The following is a 23,288-nucleotide window of genomic DNA, read 5'->3' as shown; positions in this document are numbered from 1 at the left end:
TGTTGGTGTAAAATGGTTTGTCCATTTGATGATTGTAAACTAACATAGAAAGAGTGGGTAAACTAACGTACATCGTACGCAAAAAAAAAAAAATACATGCACAAGACAAAGGGATTTACATAATTTCATTTCAACATTTAAGCTTAAAAATGATTCTTCAGTTCGTTACCATTTCTCCCATGTATCTGTTCATGGATCACAAACGACGATTAAACAATTAATTTTTTGCGTACACTACATTAAATCCCATGTTCAATGTCCAAAGCAAATTTTTTCGCTAGCAGAAATTAGTAAAAATAAAAAATAACTATATTTGAAAAGCTCAACAAAATTGGAAAATTATAATTTTGGGTAACATATTACACATGACATGATATCTCATACGTATGAATAAGAAAATTACGTATCACGAACACAACCCGTTGATTTGTAGCGAATAAGGAATCGGCTTACACTCTGTCTAGTTGTTTTGAAGTTGTAGTTTGCGTTGAGTTGTTTCGTTATTTTTACAAATGAAAGCCCAGATGCGTGGTACTTGATTATGGTGTTTCGAACAGCCAGGGACAACCTACGTCCTCCCTTTACGGGCGCCATAGCGAGAAATAAATCAAAATGACTTATTTGGTCACTGCACGGTTCGAAAATCATTGGGGGCGTGGTTTGCATAATTAAGCAAAGGACGGTACGGTTCGTTTCTTGCACGGAACGGTACGCTTTGTGGACGGTACGGTACGCTTTGTGCACGGTACGGTTCGTTTTGAGGACGGTACGTTTCGTTTCTAGCACGGAACGGTTCGCTTTGTGGACGGAACGGTTCGCTTTGTGGACGGTACGGTACGCTTTGAGAACGGAACGGTACGCTTTGTGCACGGAACGGTTCGCTTTGTTCACGGTACGGTACGCTTTGTGCACGGAACGGTACGGTTCGTTTCTGAGGTGTAGTAGCACGTTTTAGGGTCTGTATATATAACATGTTCGATTAATTTATTTTAGCCTTTTTTTTTAAATGTTAAGAATACAAAAATTGATTATAAATTAGGTAATATACTGTAAATTTTTATTTTTAAGAATTCAAAATTAAGGGCATACCACTCTAACCGCAGAAAAATACCACAGAATCAGAACTCTTTAGTGTGCAGTGAGGGTTCTTAATCAGTGTTAAATAATTGATATGTAGAAACCAAACCCAAATATTTATTATTTGCATTTTGATATTGAACTTCTACACCACGGAAAATAATTATAGGCATAGGCCTCGGAACCGGGGGGGGGGGGCACTTTTTTTTCCCAAACATAGACTTAGTATAGGCTTTTTAAGCATTGCAGTGTAGTTTTAGCCCCCCCCCACTTTCCACAGACACGTTGCAGTATAAGTAAAAAAAAAAGGGGGGAGTGGTGGTGTTTAGAAAAAAAATTGATACTGAAAGAAGTTCGACAACACCCACCCATCCCGCCAAGTACCCCCTCCCCCATACATTAAAGACTGAGTTAATCTCTCTGCTTACATACCACTTTTAGTATATATACAAACAATGCACACCATCGATACCTCATAATTATTAAAAACATACTACAATCGCGACTTAGTTTCGGCCAACTACAATCGATTAAATCAGTCTGAAAATAGACTCGTTTGATAGGTTATTATTCCGGAATATTCTAGTCTTTTCGAATAAATTCTATAACTTATGTTTTAAAATAACGACATACGATTGAAAAGTTCAGTTTAATTATTTAAATCATATGCCTCATCTATCAGGAAGTAATTGCCCTAACAAAGACTATTTCAATTGAAAACTTGAAATGTTTCGTTAGATTTAAGATTAAAACTTTCCATTAGCTTAATTGGTTTTGCGACATTCAGAAATCGGTCTGCCCCAAATATTTGTCATTTTAATCATAACACACCTGAGGATTTAACTACACGATGCGGGGGTGTGGATGAAGAAATCGTTATGTCAAATCAGTCATCAATAGTCCAGGGAGTTGATGGTGAATAGCCTTAGTGAGTATATTGTCTCAATGTCCTTATTCGGTTGTTGTAAAGTAATTTTTTAACCGCTGTCAGCTAATTTTGATTGGGTTCTTCGTATGTCTGTTTTCTTTGGTATTCCAGCCTTCAGATTAGTTTTGTTTTTATTTTCAGAATTTTATATAGATATTTTAGCATTATATCATGCCATTTGGTTTGAAATTCAAAAGAACCAGGCGGTATGACATCTCTACAAAGAACGTGTTTGTGGTGGGGGTGGAGATGTTGGATCATTCCTACCTAGAGTGTACACTGAACTCTGACAGTACGGGGCAGGAATGTCTGGAGAGCATAGCTCAGCGTATAGAACTCAGCCAGGTAAGCATAGCTCAGCGCATAGAACTCAGCCAGGTACTGGTAGAGTAGATTCTAATTTCTATAAACTTTATACAGAACTCAACAAGGTACTATGCATGCGGTAGATTGGAATCCATATACAGAACAAATTACTAGGGCTGCCACGATTAACCGAAATATCGGTTAACCGCGATTCACAATTGTTCGGTTCGATTCGGTTCGTTTTTCCGGGATTTCGATTCGATTCAGGTTTGATTTTTTCATACTAACATCTGCTGTTGTTAAGCGCATTCTGATTGGTTAATCTGAAGAAATGATGGCAAATCATTATAAAGTAAACAAAAACACGAAAATGGTGGCGAAGAAGTCGACGGAGGACTACTCATAGTACTCCCAAGTTGCATATATACAGAAAGACAGCACAGAGGATAAGTGGATTCACACAACACCCATCAGCCACGTAATTCTGAATTTAGAGGAACCGACACAGTGCTGCGAATTTCCTTATTTCTTTTTAATATTGACATTCATATTTGTAATGTGAAATTACTTATTGACATTCTTGTTATGACAGTAATGTGTTTAAGTGGTTTGGTATCGTATTGGTGAATAAAAAAAAATAAATCACAGCAGAGATCTAACCGTTATAATAGCCCTTGTATGCAAAACACCAATACTTTTATGTTTAGCATAATATGTAATCATTGGTTTTGTGTGAAAGATTTGTTCGCATGCTTCATCTTTTAAAACCAATGACCAGTATTTTTAATAATTTTGATTTAATTCAGACATTTGATTCTTGGGTCATACTTTGAAATTAGAACATAAGGTATTTTCTTTGTTTCTTGGGATTACATTCCAATTTATCTTAATAAATCCTATAAAAGTATGAATTATTTATAACTATTTATTATTTATTAGAATGTCTTAAGATCATGATGATAAAACATTACAGATTTTAAACAAAAAAGAGAAAAAGTTCTATTTCTTATAATCGAATCGAAATTATTCGAAAATCGAGGTTTTTGTTTGAACCGAATCGATTCGAAAATTTTCTGATTCGTGGCAGCCCTACAAATTACTTCACACAAAACTCAGTCAGGTTGAGTTGAATAGATCTATAAACTTTATACAGTACTTGTTTAGGAAGAATAGAATCCATAAAGTCTGTACAGAATTCAGTTTCAAAACCTTATACAGAACTCAGTCAGGTATAGCATGTATAGTGTAAAAATACATAGAACTTGATCAAGTTGGGTAGCGTACACGTTACCTTGGAAATCTTTCCCACTTTTTTGGCTCCACCTCCTATCTAAAACTTTTATTCAAAACACTTTTATTCAACCACAACAATAAAGAAAAACTGCAAGTATTTTGTTCAATCACTCAGTATTTTGGTCTATGAATACCTTAAATTTGTGATTTTTTTTCTCAATATTTTAACATATGTTGTTTTATAGACTCAGTATTTTGGTTTACGATATGTGACCAAAAAGATGCAGTATCATTGGATTGACCTGACAAAGCCGTTGAAGAAACAGATTGAGAAGAATCTCCAACCCGGTCACTCCCCAAGGCTTTACTTTGGGGTCATGTTTTACATCACAGGGGCACACAAGATCATTGACGATGTGGCAAGGCAAGTTATATATCATACTGTAAATGTACTATTTTTCTGCGGGATCATAATATCGCAGAATTATAATTCCTGTTCAATCCTCATTTAATATATTATGAAGACCTTTGTATCACCATTTTATCTCGTGTATGCATTTTAAAGTATTCTCAAATCTGTGTCAAATTTCTGTGAGAAATTTGTGACTTCATACATAGTGCAAAATAGTCCCATGTATAAAAGAGTAAATTTACTGATTCTCTAAAAGTTCTTGTGTTTGGTGAAAATATCCAATAAAAACTATTTTGCCTTTTTTTATGTAAAAGTATAGAAACTTATACAGATATTTTGACAATGTTTATTTAGTGTGAAAGGTTGTACAATCTTTGCAGTTGTTAGATGTAAGCTGTGATTTTTCTTTTGTAGGTATCAGTATTTTTTACAGTTGAAGACAGACATTGTAGAGGGAAGAATTCCGGTCAGTATAGAGCAGGTCATTCGTTTGGGAGCCTTCAGTTTACAAGGTGAGCAGAGTATTTTCAGTTAGAAATCAAATAATTTCATAAAAAGCTGTATGTAAGGGATAAAAAATATCTCCCTTAGAGAGGGAAAATTTATAAAGTTAATTGTGAAGTGCGTAGAGATTTTTTTTTTTCAGACTGCATGTAAAGATTCAGATTTTTTTTCATCATTGTTCGTGGGGGAACTGCATGTATATATACGAACATTTGTTTTATTATTTGTTAAAAGTTACGATTACACAGTTTTATATTGAAAGATATATAAAGTATTGGTTATTGACACAAAACCAAAATAAAAAAACAAAACAAATATATTATTCAGTCTTAAAGACATCGATAACTATATACAATAAGTAATAAAATGATAAATACAACTGTAAAATTTAAGTAATGTTTACATTATAGTCCAACATGCTCAAATGCCCCTTTGATGAGGTCAATTTTCAGTGCGATTTTGGAGTGGGTGCTAATTAGCCAATTAGCATGAATTGATTTCATGGTAAACGTTTTTAAGTCGTCATCGTTCTCATTTAGGGATTTAAAAACATGTTCCACGTACCACTGTTGTTCTTTTTAATCATTATTTACTGCGACATTACGGCTGTAATTTAACGGTGCAAACTACGCCGGTACATTTTTGTGTTCACAAGAGAGATAACTTAAATAAGCAACACTGATTATCCTTATATATATTGTTACAATTATAAAAAATGCAGATTGATTTTTTATTTGTATTAAATCCTGTGCACGATGTTAATGCCATATCATGTTTATATTTATAAGTTATATCTGTTGCGTAAATATCAGCATAAGTTAACTTAATTATAAAAAATGCAGATTGATTTTTTACAATCCTTGTACATGTTGTAGTTATATGTACTTTTAAAACCTATTTATTGTTTACACTTCACCATCTTGTTTCACTTTTTGCAGCTGAATTTGGAGATTATGAATATGATAAACAACAGCAGGAATATTTTGAAGATAATGATTTATTTCCTAAGGTAATACAAAAAACAGATTTAAATTATATCAGAGACTATATTAGTTTTTATATTTAAAAAAAATTCAAGGATAAGTTACATTTATTTTATTTTGACTTGGAACAATTTGAGCAAAATAAAATTTTTTAAAGAATTGTTATTAACTATACGTCTTTAGAGTAATATTATTAAATTACTTTGAAGCTGAGAACTCTTTTGTTACTGAAGAGAAATAAAAATGTTTAATTTCTTGGGATTTACATTAAACAGACAATGTGTCGTGATGATAACGCTGTGTCGGAGATGATGCATGAGGTACTGAACTCCTACCAGAACCTCCAAGGCATTCACCCGGTGAAGGCAGAGATGCAGTACATCAAGGAAATACAGATGATGGACGGTTACGGCATGGAGTATTACACCGCCAAGGTAACAAGATCTATTTAATACAGTTAAAGTTGGGTATCTTGAACGCTGATATCTCAAACACCGATATCTTGAATCCCCTGGATATGTTGAAAATGATTTGCAAGTCCCGAATACTTTTTCTGTAAGTATTTTACCCTTGATATCCTGAATGTTTGGAAAAAATTATAATAATTTATATGAACTTTTTTGTATTATTGGTCCCATCAAGCTCAAGATAACAAGGGTCTATCATAATACAATTTTTGCTATTCATCCACAAATAAAGATGCAAGGCTATACAGTTTAATGTATCATTTAATATAAAAATAATGTTTTTTTTTATACAAAAAATTTAAAGTAAGATATGTGCTCTTCATTAGCACATGGTTTAATTAGTCATTATGATTTTACAGGATGAGAGAGGTAAAGAGCTTTACCTGGGAACTTCCTACACAGGTATACTGGCCAGATACCTGGATGGCTCACCTACGATATGTTTCAGGTACGTACAGGTGTTCAGGTATTAATCTTTAACATGCATCCTTTGTGTTGAAGGTATTTTTGAATTTTAATCCTTAGAAAAGTATTCCTTAGGAAATGAGTTTGTTTTAGATGGTCTGAGATTGCCAGACTGACTCAAAGTAAGAAAGTCTTGGAGGTGGATACGTCTAAGAGTTCCTCTCACTACACAATGGTAAGTTTAAAATGAGACCTTTTTTTTGTAAATATTTTTAATGTTTAATGACCTTGGAAAAAATACATTGAGTAAAGTATAAAGCCTAAATTGAGGATATCTTTGGTTAGGATGTCTTAGTAGCATAGTGGTGGGCACTCTTGCCTCTCACTGCTGTGATCCTAATTTAATCCTTGTGATCGACAAATCAAAAGAACAGGGGTAGTTGTGATGTTGTTTTGGTCTCTTACAGGAGGACTCGGACACGGCTAAATACCTGAAGAGGATGGGCTACCTTATACAGAAGTTCCACAAAACCAACAAAATGACCCCAAGGTAGGGGAAATTTCAATCTACATTTTATTCTGAGGAGAGAGATTTTTGCATTTGCATTTTGTTTATTTTTCAGTCATTGCCTGTAGTTTAAATATTATTTCTCTGGATTGCAAAGCAAAAATCTGTTACATCCAGTTATGTACATGTATAGTTGCATTATTCATGAATAATCTTTAAAACTTCATACTGAATTTCACTTCATGCAACCCTGACAGTGAAGTGATGAATGATGTGCCACCTTTTCAGTACTTGTTTTCTGAACAGATCATTTAGGACCTATCTTAATTGACAGTCTAGATTTCATAAGTGTGAATTCATAATTGTATAATTCTTTGCAATCCAGACTTGTTGTCATTTAAATGATATCTTTTGTACACATGTGCAGCATATTTTGTACAGAAAGGGATTTTACAAATGGCTTCTTACCCATAGTTGTCGATTTTATACATATACATCTATTCCATTTACTCTTTTGACATTTGTAAGCTGTATATTTAATTTTTTTTTTCATAAATGCATGTCAATAAAGAAAAGATTTCAGTTAATTTCTGGTAGACAAATTACCGTATTTTCTTCTGGCTTGGTTGAATTTGAGTCTATACCTGCAAAAACAAACTCACAATGCATCTTGAGGTCAATTTAATAGATTGAATTGCACTGGCTGGCTTTAGCATGTTCTATAAATAGAATGATTCTATAAATAGAATGATGCATGACAATCTGTTTACAGTTCCAGTATCGTTGACCTTTCTGACCTCTCGGCAGATGCGGGACAGTAAGCTTTGCTCTCTGCATGTTACTATTCTTAGCTTGTTTCCTTGACAACCACATCACCATGGCAACCACACCATGGTGATGTACTGTAGTACATATATAGTTGCACTTTCTATTTCAGTTACTTTAATACTATACATGTATTTAAGAAATAAGGTATCATTTTTTGAAGTATTAATGTAAATATACGGGTGTAGCTTATTTTAACCTTAAAGCCCGAAGGGCTTTATGTATATAACCTTGATCATGTGCAATCATTATCATCTCAATAATCAAATGCCATTTATTACATATTTACATTTGTGACTTATTCATACTTTACATTTGCCTGATTGTTACTTTTAACGTGTGAAATGCATTTATTTTTCAAACCCAACGGCATGTATGTAATCCACTAAACGCGCGTCGACCCTTTATGACGTCATTACGTCGAACGTTTTCCAAACGCACATTTTTTTAACCCCATACCTGTATTTACACAGTTATAAAAACGCTTGCCTTCAGTAGTGTTATATAAAGGAAAACATTTGCAAATGTAAATATTACTTATTAATCATGGGATATATCATATCAAGTAATGTATAATATAGCTTATTTTAACCTTGGTTGACAGAGTTATAGCTGTATGTATTTATAACTTCTATTTTCAATCATTATCATTTCAATAATCCAGCCATTCATCACACTTTACAATATATGGTCAGTACTGCTCTTTGGGTGAGGACTGATTCCAAGACTTTCAGTATTCAAAATTTTAAATTCATTTCCTATAATGCCATGTTTCTGTTTGAATCTACTCTCATTTAAATGTTTGAATATAAAACAGTCTATTAAAGTATTTATGATATTAAATTGGATGATTTGTTCAACATTCAAATTTATTTGAATTTTAAAACAATGAAATTAAAGAGTGCTGTTTTCTGTTTGAAATAAAACCAATGAAATTTTAATAAAGATAAATTTGACAATTAATTCTTGAATATTCAATGAATGATCGAGAAATTAACCTAGTGCATGTTCATTTTTTACCCCAAAAAGTCTTCCATTTGCTAAAAAAGGACATTTATGTAATGCTATATTGATATTCAGACACATACTTGATATATATGTATTTTGTTTTCTGAACAATTTTATTTACAGATGTGTGTTTGTTATTTATCAATGATTTTTTGTTAATTTAAAATACATGTAAACATATATTTAAATACATGTACTTGACCTTTTTTTAGGGATGATATTCAGACATCACAGCAAGTCTTCTCAGATCCATTGGTAAGTCATTTACAATTTATATGTTACATGTAGATGTAGATATATTTTTTTCATCTTTAAGTAATATGTTGTCTTTTTAGCGGATTTCACATAGCTATGTCTCTTAAAAAACTAAGCAAGTCATTGTATGGAATTTTGAAATTTTGAAGTTTTGTAAGATCGTTTCTCTAATGGTGTTATGGTTTTCTTTTTCAGACCCAGTCCCAAACATCACTAACTTACTCTCAACATTCCACTCATTCCCAAGTGTCACATGACCAGAGGTTTGATCCAGGTGAGTTCACATGACGGTCACATGTTCTTTATATAATGTATAATATGGAATATTTTGTTGTTGTTTTGTGTGATACTTAGTTTGGATTCTTTGTTATTTCTTCTCAAAAATTTGAGTAGCCATGATTGATGTTATTACTTTATTTACAAGTAAAAGATATAAATTTTTATTGTGCTTTTCTAGATTTATCGCAGTCTTCCTTTGAGGATTTTTATCGTCAGTCTCAGCAGAGCCTGGAGACAACACACAGCGACATCATTCACTACTCTGGTGACGGAAGCTTCACCCATATCAACGGAGGTCAGCTGATCACAGACAGCCCTGTGATTGGTCAACACACTCCTGTACAGAGGAGGGATTCCCAAAAGTCCCCCTTACTACCGGCGTATAGACCCAGTCCAAGCTATGAGGAAGTGATGCGACGTCGGATGAGCCAGCAGCCCCCCGCTGCCGTTCACAGCTCCCCCATTCTGCAGTCTCACCATCATCCTAACCCCATCCCCGACCACAAACTGTACCCCCCAACATCCCCGAGAATTTTACATGACGCAGTATTGATTCAGCAGCCCCCTCCTGGTATAATGTACAACCCGGATGTTACTTTTAACACTGGAAATGCATATATGAACAGTGAACTTATGTCTTCTTATAACAACAATACAATGTATGCAAATAGGGCAGTCTTCACAACGGATCTTGGGAACAGGGGAAGTAATCTGGTAATGCAGCCAACATACAGTTCACCGGAGTTAAATTCCCAGTTACCCCAGTTCAGTATTAAAGAGACTGAGCCCCTCCATTACAAACCCCCTCCCCCTTATCCCAGATCCAGCACAAGTACCCCTGACCTAGCCAACCAGACTGTCAGAACAAAAGTAGGGGAAAGTCCAGATTTAGTGTCACGCAAAAACCTGGGTGTGAAAACAAGTTTTAACGGAAGTGTGGAGAATGTTCCAAAGGTTGTGTTAGACCACACTGAATTAAATCCTTATCCTGCAAGTACTTCTGAAAATGTGATACTTAACCCAGAAAGTGCAATATTACCTAGAGACACGACAGATTCAGCAAAGCCACCTTTGGTCTTGCCAAATATTTCGACCCTGGGGGTTAGTCCACATATTACAGTTCAGCACCCCGAGACAGATGACGCCTCAAGTGATCACTCAGGGGCTACGTTTCATGTCAAGGACACAGACAGTGAAAAAGAGGATGATAAAAGTCCAAAGTTAGACAGTGTTAAAGCCAAAATAGCCATCAAATACGTGGCCCCCAACAAAGCACCGCCTCCCTCCACCACTAAAGAGCTGATCACTCGAAGGGAGAGTTTCCGCCGTCAAATGATAGCACGGACAACTCATGAAAACCCCATAAAGAAAGATGAACCTCAGGACCCAGTGGTCATCCCCGAGCACACAGATGGCAGTGGCGTGGCGGTCAAACCCACCACCAGTCAGTCCACCTTTATACGGCGGTTCTCCAGCCGCAGACTGTCCCACAAGAAGCCAGAGGTACCACCCCCCATCACCAGGCGAGCCTCCGACATAGCGACTAAGTTTACCGGGCTGGATGTGGTACCACCGGTGGGGAACTTTGTCAGACAGGTCAGTGTGGAGTCAGAGGAGCCGGGGCCACCAGAGGAGGATAGTGATTCAGATTATGAGAAAGTAAGTATAATTTCTAGGATTATTGAATAGAACAAGACAACATTTTTATATCCCCGCTCCGAAAGAGAGGGCGTATACTGTTTTACCCTTGTGTGTCCGTCTGTCGTCTGTCCGTCTGTGTGTCCGTGTGTCTGTCCGTAAAAAATTTTCGTCTCAGTTTTCTCAGCAACTAATGAAGATGCCATACAGTGGGATTTTTATCACTGTTTGTCTGTGCATAATAATTTTCCATATATCAGATTTTTAGTACACTCTTTCTTTAAAATTTTGATTAGAGAGAAAGATTTAAAACTACAGATATTCTTATAAATCCATTTTAATATAATTCATATTATTGATGCTGCTGGCATTTCTGCCATTTTTAATTTTATAGTAATACATAAACGCAGTTTATTATTATACTGTATCTTTATAGGATGCTACAGTGAAATTGAAGATGGGACCTCTGAAGATGGCTGCCATGAATGGATTAACTATGTCTAGACCAATGGTATTGGCTCTTATGAATGATGAAAGCAGAGCTCCAAAGGATGAGAGGGTAGGTATCAAAAGTGAAATTAAATAAAATGGCCAAGTTAGTGCAAACAAAGGAAGATTTAGTTAAAGATCATATAATCTACTTCAGTGTAGGGCTTTATAACGAAAAATAATTTTTGCAAATATTTATTGGGTAATTTTGATAATCTTATACTTTTTCAGAGAAAGCTTCTAGAAAACAAATTGTCAGAGAACTTGGTATTTAAAGAGTTTGAGGAAATCCCCAAGAAGGTGCAATCAGCTGAGTGCAGCGTGGCCAGACTTCCAGAGAATGAGGGACGTAACAGGTTCAGGGACGTCCTGCCATACGACATCACTCGGGTCAAACTGACCCCCAGGAAGGACAACCACTCGGGTTATGTCAATGCTTCTCATATCAAGGTCAGTCATTTAAAAAATGTTTCAATCTCTTTGATTTTCATTTTCATACATGTAGCAGACAGGCAGTTCTTTAAAAACTAAATCTAATTCACAATAGAAATGCATACAATTTCCACAAGCTATGAGGAGACAAACGAATTCATATCCACCATGAACTGCAAATTTTCGCACATATTTCTTCTGAACAATCCTAAAACCACAAAATCCAATCCCCATGAACCAATTTATTTTCTTCAAACCATGAAAATTTGACCCCTCGAAAATATGTGATTTTACAGTATATAAAAAGAGTAATAGTTCATTATCCAGTGAGAGTTATCGCTCTTAACTGAGGGTCAATGAACCTTTATTTTCAATGTAATAGATCATAGATGTGAAGTATTCTCCAGGCCTGTAATTAAATGTCTGTTTTTCATTCTTGTAGCTGTCCTTTGGTGACCGGGTCTGGTGGTACATTGCCACCCAGGCTCCAATGGAGGAAACCTGCGTAGATTTCTGGCAGATGATCTGGGAACAGGAAGTGGACGTCATAGCCATGTTAACAGACCTAGCTGTAAGTGTTTTGTAAAAATACTCATCTCCGCAAATGTACAAGAATCAATAAATCTGTTTAGAAGTAAGCCTTTCCGTACAATTTTGTTCTGTGTTGAATGTATTGCATTCTTGGCTTACTTGCAGGAGCAGGGAAAACAGAAGTGCCACACCTACTGGCCCCAGGAGATTGGACCCGACCATAAGATTACATTTGGACAGGTATTTAGCCAAGCCATTGCAACAAAGTAAAACTTAACAAACAAAAAACCAAAAACAAACAAGATATTCCTCTGCCTTAAATAATTTTGCACAAATGATGAAATGATACACACCATCAACTTAAGAATAAGTTGCTTTGAAAATGTGTTGAAATACAATTTTTGCTTCAGATGTTTTGCCAGGGAATGCATGTTTGGTAAAATTAATATTTACTGAATTTTCTGTCCATAGTTCAGAGTTATGTCCCTTTCTCAGCATTAAGCCTTTTTTGTACATCTATAGAAAGTAAGAAAATATCATTGAATTATCAAAGTTTGAATCCTATAATGAAATTTATTTTTTTTCTTTGTATAATATGAATTTTTCTTTCATTGTAGTATGAGGTGACCCTGTTGTTCTGTAATGACTCTCTGTGCTACATCACCAATAGAATCTCTGTGGTACACCTGCCTACTAAGAAGGAGAAACAGGTCTGGCATCTACAGTACACAGACTGGCCAGACCACGGCTGCCCAGAGGATATGTACGGTTTCCTTGGTAAAGATTTTCTCCCTCTTAGTACAATTTTCTGTCAACCTTGGACTTTCAGTAAGGCATGGCATTCTAAAAGCTACATAATTAACGTCTCTTAAATGGCAAATAGATTCTTATTGGTTAAGAAATGATTAACAATAGCAACTTAAAATTGTTGTTGACAAGCGTGATACAACTTGGCTTGAATGACAAAATTGGATCTTGAAAGGTACAACTGATGATATTTGTATATTCCAGTTTGTAGCATTGAAAAAAATATAAAACCAGAGTACAAGTCGGGAACAATTTATGTTTATATACTGTAGAAGCAGAAATATTCATGTGTGATTAAATTTCATTTATTTCGTTATTAACAATTATCAACGAAAATAAATTGTCCCTGGTATCTGTAGGACTTTTTTATTATGTATCTAGGATTCTTGGATGAAGTGGACTCTGTACAGAGACTTGCTGAGAGTGAGGAGGGGAGTGGGAAGAAGTCCCCCATCGTGGTCCATTGCAGTGCCGGGGTGGGGAGGACGGGGGTGGTGATCCTAACCCAGGTCATGAAGTGGTGTCTGGAACACAACTTTGTAAGTCAGTTTTGATTCTTTAGACCAACTTTCATTTGTAACATCTTTTATTTTGCAATTCTTCAGTTTTGAATCCATCTGTGACAATAATGTTGCTTTTCAATCAGAATTTTTATTGCATGTGCTAGATCAATATCTGTGAACAGCAAAAACAGTCCATCTATTTAATGTTCTTAATAATTTTACTAAAGTTTTAGATTTATTTCTTTAGGATATAGATCTTCCAAAAGCTCTTGGTGCCATTAGACAGCAGAGAATGTTCATGGTTCAGACATTAGGACAATATAACTTTATACATAAGACTCTGATCCAATATCTGAAGAATTCCAGGCTCATCTAGGAGTGTGTATACAAGAAGATGTTCAAACATTGCTAGTCAAACAAAACATTGAGACTGGGATATATTACAGAAGCACAAACATTCCCACAGATTCATGATACCGAAAGGTGTCATAAGAGAGTGAAAAGCTTCCTCAAAGAATATGCTATTTTCAGATCTGTCCAAGGATAGGAGCATACAAAATGTTTCTCTTGCTGCAACAATGTAATATTTGTGACTCCCGAAAGTAGATGTTAGAATATACAAATAGGTGTTAAAATATATATGTACCCTTACAAATTATTTTTTTATGAGAAGTATTACTGGAAGGTGTATATTATAATTAAGTATTTGACATGTCCAACGATAATTTTTTTTGAATTTAGTGAAACTTTTTAAGCAGATGTTATAAAAATTTGATATCTATTTGTACATTGATAGTATCAATAAGGTTTTCACAGGGCATGTATACAATGTTTTGAATTTTTTTCTTCTAGGAAGTAGTTTTATTGTGTTGAACACATCGTATTATGGTGGCACTAAATTGCTTTTCAAAACTTCAGTACAGATGTTGATTTTTTTTTTATATTGGTGACCTGTACATGCTTAATATTGGTGATGAATTTTTGCTGAAATATTTTTTACTTTTACAAACAAAATAAATTTTTGCAACCTTTGTGAGCATAAGTTATCAGAAATTAAAAAAAAAAAGAATTTAAAACTGAGAATTTAAGTAACACAGACTTTTTTCATTGAGGCACATATTTTGCACTTGGAAACTATTTTTTTTTACCAATTTAAATTATTTTTCTATTCATTACCTGTATTCATATTATTAGGGCCCCGCAAGGATTTGCGGGTGCCCTATAGTAATCACTCTGTCTGTCCATCTGTCATTCTTCCGTCCACAAATTTTCTGTTTTTTCCTAATAACTTTTTTCATGGTTGCCCAATTAAGATCAAATTTGGTATGTTAGTTCAATAGGCAGAAAGACATATTTTGATGCTAAATTTATTTCTCTATGTCCCCTGGTTTGGAGCTGGGGTGGTGGGGTATATTCCCTAATTTTGTATAAGAATGCATTGGCAAAGAGAGATAACTGCTGAAGATGTTCCCATTGTAAACTGAATGCTGCTATGAGTCCCTTGGGATTAATTAGCTTTCCTCCTGAAGAAAATCCAAAGCATTATCTTTATCTGTCATATTGAGATTAATTACCACCTCTGTCTGCAAATGAAGTTTGTTTTGAAGTTAAGTCACTTTGGAATGCTACGAACACTCTGAAATGTGGATTTAAATATAAATGTTTTTACATGTACTTTATTTTTGTTAAAATACCTTACACAATGAGTTTAACTATATATATGATTTCATTGAATTCTAAAAACAAGATATAGATTAAATATGATATATTTTTTATTTTTACTTTTTTTTCATTTATGTAAATTCAAGAATATTATTGATTTTTAAGGTAGTTGGATAAAACCCCATTCTATCATTAATACTGAAAAAGTTCTTATTGTTGTAACTTTAGAAGAAAATGATGAGAGAGGTACAATTAATCCCTTGGGATTAATTATCTAGCCTGCTGCAGAAAATTTAGTAGGCTTTTCTTTATCTGTCACTTTAAGATTAATGAAAACCTTTGTCTGCAACTGCTATTTGTTTTGAAGTTAAGGTCAAGCCTTCATGATATTTGCATTCATAGAAGGCTGGGATTTTAAACATAATACAAGCTTCATTATTGTTTTAATATACATTCAATGTTAAAATGTTCTTTACTGCATAATGCAAATACAAGAATATTATTTACAGGTTTTTGGATATTCAGGAATTATCTTGAAATTTTAAAAATACAGTTGCTGTTGCTTATTCTTCATATATTTTTAATCATTCTGTATAGCACATCCTTATAATTCTACCCCATGGCGGGGCCCTTGCTGACTGGTCAGTTTTCTAGTTATGGAATTATTTAATATATTATTGTAGAATGGTTTAGCTTTTACTAGCCTTTTATCCATATATACATATTAAGGTTGTTTACTCTGGTTGTGTGTTACGTTTATGCATTAAAATTAATCCTATCTTACAACTCCCAATATATTTCAATATCAAACAGTAGTCTGATTGTTGTCATCTCATTAGAGTATTGTACTCTTATATTTTATTTTTATATTTATCTATGCAAGAATCTTTTAAAATTAGTTTTTATTTCGACATCCCTAAAATATGATGAGAGAATTTCAAATTTAAAGGAGCAAATAAACCAATGAAACAACTCAATATTTAATCAATATTACCAAAAACTTCACTCATGAATGTGTAGGTATTAAAATTTTACAGAATTTTTTGAAGAAAAAAAGTTAAATATTCTTTCAAAATCATATAAAATACCTTGTTATAAATCAGGATCTTAAGTTTTTCAATGAAGATATAGAATGAGAAATAATTTTAATTATATTGATGACTTTCTTTAGTTGAGCTTTTTTTAGTTATTATTTTGTTACATGGATTTTGTAACATTTTCAATCCTGCAATTTATTTTTGTCTACTTAATATTTTATCAAAACAAAGTTGATATAAGAATATTTTCAATACTTAATTTTTTTTAACTAAAAAAACGATATATATTTTAGAAATCATAAGTGCTTTTAAAACATTCTTTATGCAAATTGTCTTCATGTTGTACATTGTTGTCAAAATGGTCATTATACATTTAGATTTGTCATTTTTTGCTGCATTTCTTTTTGTAATTATTATGAATTAAGTTCAGTGAACAATGAAGTGTTCTCCATGTTTTCATGCCCTAAAATAGATGTTTGAATCCAATACTTACCATTATTGCATACTTTACCTTTCAGTTCATTCTTTTTGGAGTCCCATTTCTTAACTACAAACAGTTTTGATATTGTACTGTTTTCTTCTGTAGTCCTGTAGAATTTGCATGATAGATAGTTGTGTTCATTTTTGTGTATTTTGATAAAAAAAATCAACAAAATAACTTTATTCTAGTCTACAAATTATTTGCCATTCATTTTGAATATTTTGCTTGAATAAGTTCTATCATGCTGTTTCTAATCCTAGATGAATTTTGAATACATATTTTTATCAGTGTGTTTTGCTTATTTTTCACATTTAATTAATAATCTGTAATAATGCTCACAAAATTAGAGAGATTATTATGAAAAAAGAAATAGAATGTACCCGAATGGTTGATTCTGATATGCTTTTGTTTAATTGTTATCGCAAGCCTGATTGGTTAATTACTGTGTGAATCTTTTATAAGTTTCATAAATATGTTTCGATATGTAATGAGCATACTGGTAACCTGAATAGTTTCATACACCACAATTTCATCATTATTATTAGTAGTGGTACAATTTCATGAATTCAGCATTTAGATATATGACATACAACTGCTTCTATTTATTATCTGTTATCTCTATTTTGTTGAATTAATAAATCAAATTAAGAAAGGATCTGATGTATTTTGTCATTTTAATTGCACATGATATATTTCACATACATGGTCTCTCTTTCTCCCCTCTCTATGTAATGAGTATGAAATGATATATAGTAATATTTAATTTCATTTTAATTACCTGTAGAAATCAGTCACGCCAAGTGTAATAGATACCTCCTACAACTTGTCATATATATATACAACTGTACAATGTTTATAGTCTGTATATCCTAACGAATACCAAGAAGAGTTGTGACAAACCTTACAATGTTAAAGTTTGTGTGTTTGATAGCCGTATTTTCTCTTGTTTATTCCTCGGGAATTAAGCTTCATTTGACAGGTAAATTGCATATTTTTTTTTAAAGAAAACTTTATTACATTTTGTCTAATATTATGCATTACTCACTTGTATTTCATTATCTCTCAAGTATAAGGTTTCGTCAAAGTTCAACATGTCCAAAAATTTATTTTTACAATATGTCCAGAACTATGTGGTTTATAAAGTAAAAACTTTTACAGTTTAAAAATTTTTCATTGCTTAACAGATAGAAAATGATAAAAAAAAAATACTTGGAAAAAATATTAATTGAGAAACAACCTTTTGAAAAATGCACATATTTTTAAAAAATGCACCTAATTCCGTGCTTTTAGTGATAACCATCATTGCAGAAACAAAACCTGTTTATCAATGAAGGCAAGTTGGACTTGGTTAGCCTCTGGAAAGTTGTTTGCCCTGTTTTAAGTGTTTATTTTGTCTAAAAGTTAAGACTTGAAAGCGAAAGTACATTGTAAATGCCGGAATATATAGGGGTCTTGTATTTATACATCTCATGCTTTCAGTAACAACCTTTCAGAGACCATTCACGTCCAACTTGCCCTTCAATGATAAACATATATTATTTCTGCAATAATGGTTTTCACAAAAAGGACAGAATTAAGCAGGTGCATTTTTCTTTAAATATGCACATTTTCTGATACAATTTTTCTAAAAAAAAATATCTTTTAAAAAATATTTGTTATCAAGTGGTAACTACTAATCAAAATATATATTTATAAACTGTAAACGTTTTGACTTTATACCACACATAGTTTTGGAGCTATTGTAAAAATAATTTTTAAATTTGACCTTTAAATTTATTTTTCTTTGGTTATATCATATTTGTATCATTGGCACATAAAGGCATTTCTTCAATTTTCTTCTGTCAATTTTAATTCCTTAGTATTTGAAGTATACAACAGTAAATTCTTTTAAACAGTTAAGACATATGTTGACCTTTGACAAGACCCTAATAAACCACTCGTTCACGGAATCGTAGTTCAATATGATAATATCATCAGATATCACCAGTACAAAAAGGTTGACATAATGCACTTAATTGTAATGTTACAATTAACTAGTCTTAACTGATAGAGAAAATATATATTTATTATATATTTAAAACTAAATAGTGCATTAATATAATGCTAAATATCTCATGAACTACTTACTATGTTATAATCACCAGTGTCATAAATTGTATATGTCAACTGTTTATATTTTCTTTTGACAAACTTCATCACCATTTAATTAGAAAAAGAAATATTTTTTTGCCTATAAGAAATTATAAATATTTGATGTTAAATCTTTTGTGTTTTTGTCGGTAGACGGAATGAAAGCCATGCTGAGGAAGTCTAAATGGGATCACAAGAATACAGTCATCTCCATACACGGACCTATGACTCTCGATCTGAAGTCAAGTTATAAACTAAAGGATGGACAGGTGTTTCTTAAATCACGTGAGTATTTCTAAATCATCTCAATTATGGATTAAATATTGACGCTAAAACCTCAAAGCAAAAACTGAAGAACTTAATCAGTTAATAATTTATACATCCTGAAAAAGTCAAAAACTGTCATAAAAGATGTAATGTATCATTCTATATTTTTTATTTTTAATATCAATGCAAAATGTCAAAATATAGTAATAGGAAAGATGAATATATTTCCCTTATTTTAGCCTAAAGAGACAAATTCAATTTATCTGATCGAAGGGTGTCCGGCGTCAGTTTGTTGTTTGTCATCTGTTGTCTGAATTTTTTTTTCTTTTTTCGACCTCATCTCAAGAAGCACAGGGTCAATTTATATAAAATTAGCCACAAAGCAGCCTTGGTTGAAGAGGATTCAAGTTATCAGTAACTTTGTTCAAATGAAGATAATAACGGTCTCTTTCAGTAGGAGATAATACTGTATGATAGACAAACTATTACGCGTCCTAGGAAAAGAAAATATATATATATATATATATATATATATATATATATATATATATATATATATATATATATATATATATATATATATATATATATATATATATATATATAGCTAGGGGAGCTAATAAATTTCTTATTTAAAAAAACAAACAAACAAAGTTTTGACTATATAGTTATATTTATTTGGAAGTATCAGGTAGTGTAGATAAGTCGCGTACCATATGGATATATAGACAGAAAACATTTTAAAATCTTCTTCCCAAGAATAACAAAGACGGGATGAATGTTACATGTATTAATATAAAACATCCTCAGAAAATGGCGATTTAAGTTTGTTCCATTCATGATCACCTGCAGGAATAGGCCAGGGCCACAATTGGTGACTAACAGGAATATACAGAAGAACGGACAATCTAATAGCTAAACTGTATGAAAACGGGATGCTTTGAGCTTTTAGGCCATGAACTTCCCTCGTTATAATTTGATAATGTAATAATACATAACATTAAATCATTTCCTGCATATGGTATCTCTGACAAATAAGTCGATGCTACAGGGTTTTCTTAACTTTGTTGAAGAGAAATGTTTTGGAAGTTACTATCACTAGTATACGTTTTTTTTTGCCCTGGTCTCAATTCCTGCATTACGGTTATTTTTATGTTATCGATATCTCCACCATAATCATTATAAGGTTTAAATTAACTTAAGATTTAAATCTTGAAATAGGATAGGGTAACAATGGGCAATCAATGATTAATATTGGAATGCTGAGGAACGAATGTTTACCAGTCTATATATTTTTCTTCTCAAGAAGCAAAACCGTGTTTAAAAAGAAGCATCCTTGTATTGTGTAGATTCTGACGTTTGTTAAATTCATGATCGCCAGGAACAGGATGAGGCCAAAAAGGGATCAAAATTTTATACAAGAATATGCAGAAATATCAGCTGATGAAGAATTGCAAGATCACAATGACTCAGGTGAATGTGATAGTCCATGGCCCTCTTGTTCTTCAAAACTCGTCATTCACATGTTTATCTTCTTATTTTTCAGATATGAAAGAGAAACACAAGGACTGTGCTGATATCCTTAAAAACAGACCCCTGAGTAAAGATGGTGTGTACTCGATTTATCCTGATATGAAGACAAAGAAGTCGGTGTACTGTGACATGACGACGGACGGAGGCGGATGGACGGTAACCATGACAACTGATATTGAAATATTAACATGAGTTCAACTATCTTTCCATCTTCCTCTTTTACTGCAACATATCACAGAGTTCATATTGTCTTAATATTTTTAAGTGGATTTTCATGAGGTCTTTATTCTTAAAGTCAATCTGTCGCGCAGTGGTTAAAGCGTCTGCTCTAGAGTCGCGAAGGAAGGAGCTGATCCTTACGTCGCGGGTTCGAATCACACTGGGGCACGTGGAGACCGTTCCTTCAGATGAGCCTGTATAAATCGAGGTCCCGTGTTGCAGTAGGTGCTGGCACGAAAAAGATCCCTCCCTGTTCAATGGCCCTGAGTGCCGAGTATAGGAAAAAACTTTCAGCTCTCTACCGGCAAGTGATGGCGTCTCCATATGATGAAATGTTCTCAAGAGGGACATTAAACAACATACATACAATCAATCAATCAAAGTCAAAATTTATACAAGTTACTTACATATACACTAGACAAAATTGCTAACGCACCACTTGTTAATTCTTCTTTATGAACATAACATTTGCCAGATCGGTATAAGTGTATACATGTATAATATGCCATTATTTCCAAAACAGTGGGATTGACAAGTGTCTTGGTATTATGAAAAGACCCTTGAAGCACCTTCTTGACCGAAAACCACTTTCCAGCTGTGCACTGCGCACGTCCTTTTTGTCCAGATATGAAATTCTTGATCACTAAAGGTGGTCTGTGCGGTTGCCCACCAGGAGTAGTCCACCAGTTATAAATCAAATAACAAACTGTAATTTACTCTCATATCGCTTAGTAATTATCTGCATGGTGCTTTAGTGGCATTACCAAATCCACTCAACTTCCGGTTGACCGGGCCAGTTTTGTGGAACAGTTTTCAACTTACTGCTGCTAATTTAATGCCATGGTTATCTATAGTAATTTTTTTATGTATATTAATCTATTTGCTACAACTTTACACTAGTGAAGTTCATAAGCATTTTAATTTTGTCATTTAAATTTTTACAGATTTCTCTAAAGCAACCCCCTGCAGACGCCATACTGTCTGCTTTAGCACGTTCTTCCGCATACGGTGTAAAACTTTTTTTTCTGAGTTTTTAATTGTACAAATGAAAATAACACAAATACAAAGAAAAAAAATTGAGTTTTTTTATTTGAAAATGGAAGAGACACGATTTTAATGTTTTCTATGAGTTGGTCACACTTCAGTAAACATTGTAATTACTTTATTAAAGTAACAAATTTATACATGTATATCAAATGCATTATTAACAGGTTTTTAAAAGTTAAATATTAATTTTGTTATGTGGTGCGTTAGCAGTTTTGTCTAGTGTATGTTAGATTAAAAATAAGTCAGGTATACGTAATTTTCTAAATAACTAAAACTCAAAGTATTTCAGCTAATGGATTGATTTTAGGTTATACAAAGACGACAAGATGGCGTAACTGATTTTTATAGGAACTGGGCTGAGTACAAGAAGGGATTTGGTGACGCCAAGGATGAATATTGGCTGGGTAAGATCTGCCTTTTCAAAACATGATATTTGATTTTTAGGTCACCTGAGTAAACTCGGGTGACCTATTGCTATCTGTTTTTGTCCGTCGTCATTCGTCGTGCGTTAACATTTGAACATTTTTAGCTTCTTCTCTGAAACCACTCAACCAATGTCAACCAAATTTAGCATATAGCATCTATGGGTGAAGGTAAACAAAAATTTTGAATTTCATGGTCCTTGCCCCCCTGGGGCGGGGGGGGGGGGGGCAAAAACCACTAAAATTAGTGCAATCTTTAAAAATCTTCTTCTTTACTGCTGGACATCAAGCAGTCAAACTGTTGGTATGATTGTAATAAGCATTGAGTCCTCTACCTTAATTGTGAAATTCATGTCCCCAGGGTCAGGGGTTCTAGTGCTAGGGCGGGGCTAAATAGGTTACAAAGTGAAAATGCATTATTTCTTTGAAATTCTTCTTTTCTGCTCTTGGGCATTAAATAAACTAACCAAGTGCATAGTTGAGTTGAAAATGACCGCCTCTTCCAAAATTGTGAATTTAATGATCCCAGGGTCAGGGGTTCTAGTGTTAGGGCGGGGTCATATAGGTTATATAGTGAAAATGCATTAATTCTTTCAATTGATATTCTTCTTTTCTGTTTGCGGGCATTAAATAAACTAACCAAGTGCATAGTTATGTTGAATAAAGCTGCCTCTTCCAAAATTTTGATTTTTTAAATGGCCCCAGGGTCAGGGGTTCTAGTGGTAGGGCAGGGCTATATAGATAATATTGTGAAAATGCATTATTTGTTTGATATTCTTCTTTTCTGTTTGCAGGCATTAAATAAACTAACCAAGTACATAGTTATGTTGAATAAGGCTGCCTCTATCAAAATTGTGAATTTCATGGCCCCAGGGTCAGGGGTTCTAGTGCTAGGGCGAG

The 23,288-nt window shown here is 33.5% G+C and overlaps 2 protein-coding genes across 2 annotated transcripts in view; both read left to right on the top strand.

Annotated features, from left to right (window-relative positions):
• Window positions 1–1,860: 1,860 nt before the first annotated feature.
• Window positions 1,861–14,067, top strand: LOC134231946 (tyrosine-protein phosphatase non-receptor type 21-like). The gene is made up of 19 exons (XM_062713897.1): window positions 1,861–2,005; window positions 2,147–2,350; window positions 3,790–3,968; window positions 4,371–4,468; window positions 5,399–5,469; window positions 5,719–5,877; window positions 6,270–6,358; window positions 6,469–6,550; window positions 6,783–6,865; window positions 8,869–8,911; window positions 9,107–9,185; window positions 9,369–10,849; window positions 11,265–11,387; window positions 11,549–11,767; window positions 12,192–12,320; window positions 12,446–12,520; window positions 12,898–13,057; window positions 13,469–13,626; window positions 13,838–14,067. Exons 2-19 carry the CDS (start codon window positions 2,177–2,179, stop codon window positions 13,964–13,966), a joined length of 3,531 nt encoding a protein of 1,176 aa, XP_062569881.1. The 5' UTR covers window positions 1,861–2,005; window positions 2,147–2,176; the 3' UTR covers window positions 13,967–14,067.
• Window positions 14,068–17,619: 3,552 nt separating this feature from the next.
• The window catches only part of LOC134231938 (fibrinogen alpha chain-like), a 55,819-nt gene continuing 50,150 nt past the window's right edge, over window positions 17,620–23,288 (top strand). The window contains exons 1-4 of the mRNA XM_062713891.1: window positions 17,620–17,749; window positions 19,054–19,185; window positions 20,714–20,856; window positions 22,274–22,370. Coding sequence (XP_062569875.1) covers window positions 17,677–17,749; window positions 19,054–19,185; window positions 20,714–20,856; window positions 22,274–22,370 — 445 coding nt within the window. The 5' untranslated portion in view covers window positions 17,620–17,676. The remainder of the gene's footprint in view (window positions 17,750–19,053; window positions 19,186–20,713; window positions 20,857–22,273; window positions 22,371–23,288) is intronic.

The sequence above is a fragment of the Saccostrea cucullata genome, unplaced genomic scaffold (genome assembly GCF_032062105.1).
Source record: "Saccostrea cucullata isolate Sc308-1 unplaced genomic scaffold, CSIRO_AGI_Scuc_v1 ctg323, whole genome shotgun sequence".
In the NCBI taxonomy this organism is placed as follows: domain Eukaryota; kingdom Metazoa; phylum Mollusca; class Bivalvia; order Ostreida; family Ostreidae; genus Saccostrea; species Saccostrea cuccullata.
Note: the sequence above shows the minus strand (reverse complement) of the source record. Positions and strands in the feature narration are given on the sequence as shown.

What these genes read in the sequence shown, in the direction of transcription:
- LOC134231946 (XM_062713897.1), top strand. Translation starts at nt 2,177, where the DNA reads ATGCCATTTGGTTTGAAATTCAAAAGAACCAGGCGGTATGACATCTCT. An exon ending in TGGAGTATTACACCGCCAAG is followed by an intron (nt 5,878 to 6,269) that starts GTAACAAGATCT and finishes ATGATTTTACAG; the next exon opens with GATGAGAGAGGTAAAGAGCT. An exon ending in GTGATTCAGATTATGAGAAA is followed by an intron (nt 10,850 to 11,264) that starts GTAAGTATAATT and finishes GTATCTTTATAG; the next exon opens with GATGCTACAGTGAAATTGAA.